The sequence below is a fragment of the Gavialis gangeticus genome, unplaced genomic scaffold, assembly GCF_001723915.1.
Source record: "Gavialis gangeticus isolate Ggan-Ray unplaced genomic scaffold, GavGan_comp1, whole genome shotgun sequence".
In the NCBI taxonomy this organism is placed as follows: domain Eukaryota; kingdom Metazoa; phylum Chordata; order Crocodylia; family Gavialidae; genus Gavialis; species Gavialis gangeticus.
The window spans coordinates 52,696,202-52,698,834 of NW_017728996.1; the positions used below are offsets into that span (position 1 = coordinate 52,696,202).

Consider the following 2,633-nt stretch of genomic DNA (forward strand, 5'->3'; position numbering starts at 1 on the left):
TAGCACCTCCTGATGTCTAGCCTAAATCTACCCTCTGCCAGCTTGTGACCGTTATTCCTGGTCACTCTTGGTAGTGCTCGGGGGAACAGGGACTCCCCCAATACCTGCTGGTCCCCTCTGACTAGTTTGTAACAGGCCACTAGATCTCCCCTCAGCCTTCTCAGGTGATGGAAACGAATGGATTTGCAGCCCAAGACTGTGGATTTCTCCCCATGCTGTGATTTAATTGAATCTCTGATGTGCTCTGAGCCAGCTACACCCCTGCATCCAGGCTCTGCCTTCATGCTCTCCCCTCCCTTCTCCCCAGATGATCGCCCGGGGGAAGAATGCATCTGACCTCTTTCCAGCTGTCGTAAAAAATGTGGCCTGCAAGAATATCGAGGTAGGCGGCTCCTTGGGCATCATGGTGTTATCTGCCAGCGGGGCAGTGTCCAAAGGGACCAGTGCCTGTTGGGTGGCTGCTGGTATGCTGCATGGGGTCTGAAGCTGCTGAGATTCTGGGACAACCCCTTCTTAGGGGAAGCAGCCGGCTGCTCTGAGACTTTGTGTGGCCTCTTACTCTCAGCTGGTGGGATCTTCAGTCTCATTCTCCCCCTCGCTTGCTGGGTGAAACAGTGGGCTTGCCTGGAGGAGGGCTATGGGACAGTGCATCACAAGACAAGGCAGTAAATTGGCCAAGCTGGATTCCATGAGACTGTGTAGAGTTGAGTTCTAAACTGGGACCATAGCAGGCCCAGACTCTGTCCCAAACATGGCAACACAACAGAGGATTCTGGGAGAAGGAATAAAATGCATTTACTGCCCTTCCTCCCAGTCCTGCCAAACTGAGCAAACTCATTCCAGCCTCTGAAACTACACTCCTTTCTGCCCCCCACCCCCTCCATATACATACACAGATGCTGAGAGCTAGGACTGCTTTGTATCTGTGAAAAAGGAGCAGATACACAGCACATAGCCCTGTACTTTGTAACATGATAGAGTTCAGGGTAGGGTGACCCTGGGGGAAAACAACAGTAAAAATACACCAGTGGAAATTAGTGATATAGGTGTTGTGTGTCTGCAGTTATTCTGGTATAATCCTGGGCTCAGTGCACTGTCTCCTAGCAGCTCCTTTGCCACCCAGTGGCAAGCAGCTGTAACAGCCAGTCCTGCCAGAAAGTGCTGGCACTGCTCTCTATCCCAGTGTACTGAGATCAGTGCAGAACAATTTTACTACACCAGTGCCAACATGTTGCATGTCCAGGCCCTGAATCCAGCAGCAGGGACAGTTCCCTCTCTCAATCGGTGCCCATGGGAGCTGGGCACCCTGTCGGGAGGCTGGCGTGATGGGTTAGGGGAGTGCCTGAGGGTGACACTGAGCAAGGACCTATCTCTGCCCGGCAGGTGAAGAAGCTGGTGTATGTCTACCTGGTGCGATACGCAGAGGAACAGCAGGACCTGGCCTTGCTCTCCATCTCCACCTTCCAGCGGGGTCTAAAGGTTAGGTGCTGCAGTCTGTTGTCAGGGGGAGCGCTGGGGTGGGAGTTTGAGTGTGTTATCTTTTGGGTGTTGTGAGGGGTTCGCAGTGGGTGTTGCCTCCAAGCTCCTGATCATCTTTCAGAAGTGGCAGAAATAGATCCCTCTCTGCTGGTGATTGCAGCTGGTGTCCATCTCACTGTTGGTTGGGCTTTTCGTGAGAAGATTTGTTAGCTAGACCAGGGGCAGGAAAACACAGGGCTCTGCCGTATTGCTTGGGACAGCACTTGCTGGCATGAAAGGGCTTCTGTACATTCACATTCTTTCTCTCTTCCAGTCTGGCAGCCTGGTTGAGACCATGCTTAGGGCTTCTAGACAGAGCCAAACCTGTCAGACCACAGAACCTGACCACGCAACTCTCAGACCCTCCCAGGCTGAGAGGTCCTGCCCACAGATCAAGCTTCAGGCAGGTTTCCTAGAATCCTCATCTTCTGGCCCCTCTCTCCACCCCCATCCCACACAGTGCGAGTGCCAGCCTAGTAAAACCTGCTGCCACCTTTGCCCTTTGCACAGGCTGGCACAGACTCTGCCCTCCCTGCCTCCCGACAGTGCAGCCAAATGAGAAAGGAGGATGTGAGTGCTGGGCATTGTGCTATGACCCCAACCCCTGGCACTGGCTTGGGGAGTGTGCACAGGCATGTTCTGTCCAGTGCCCAACTCCAGCAGGTGCTTCTGGCCTTCTCACTCCCCTGCCAGTATCTGCCCAGTGCTCAGCTTACAGCTCCAATTCCTCCTCAAGATGCAGGTCAGTCATGATGGAGGAAGAGATGCATAGAGAGGCTGGAAACATGAGGTTGGAACCAGAGCTGGTGTGATAACTCTGTGGCCTGGGATAGGGGTGGATGTGTGGGGGGGGAAAGGCCTGTGAGGCCTCTTAGAAGCCCACACTGGACTTGGGATTTGGTCACTTGAAAACTGATAGAAGAAACCCCTGCTGGGCCCTATTATGGTTGGTCTGGGCATGTGCCAGTCTGGACATGGAGCAAGAAGGCCCAGGGTGGGCAGCAGGCTCTCTTTCAGGCTACCCCAGATCCTCTTTTGAGGCAGGGGCCCAAGTGCAGACTGGAGGTCTTTGGGGCCATAGTTTCATAGTTTGTAGGGTCAGAAGGGACCTGAGC

At 53.9% G+C, this 2,633-nt stretch overlaps 1 protein-coding gene across 5 annotated transcripts in view; it reads left to right on the top strand.

The window, feature by feature from the left end:
• AP3B2 (adaptor related protein complex 3 beta 2 subunit) overlaps positions 1-2,633 on the top strand; it is an 84,465-nt gene that overhangs the window by 30,720 nt on the left and 51,112 nt on the right. For all 5 annotated transcript variants that reach the window (XM_019504522.1, XM_019504523.1, XM_019504518.1 and 2 more), the window contains exons 3-4: positions 308-382; positions 1,384-1,479. In XM_019504522.1, coding sequence (XP_019360067.1) covers positions 308-382; positions 1,384-1,479 — 171 coding nt within the window. The remainder of the gene's footprint in view (positions 1-307; positions 383-1,383; positions 1,480-2,633) is intronic.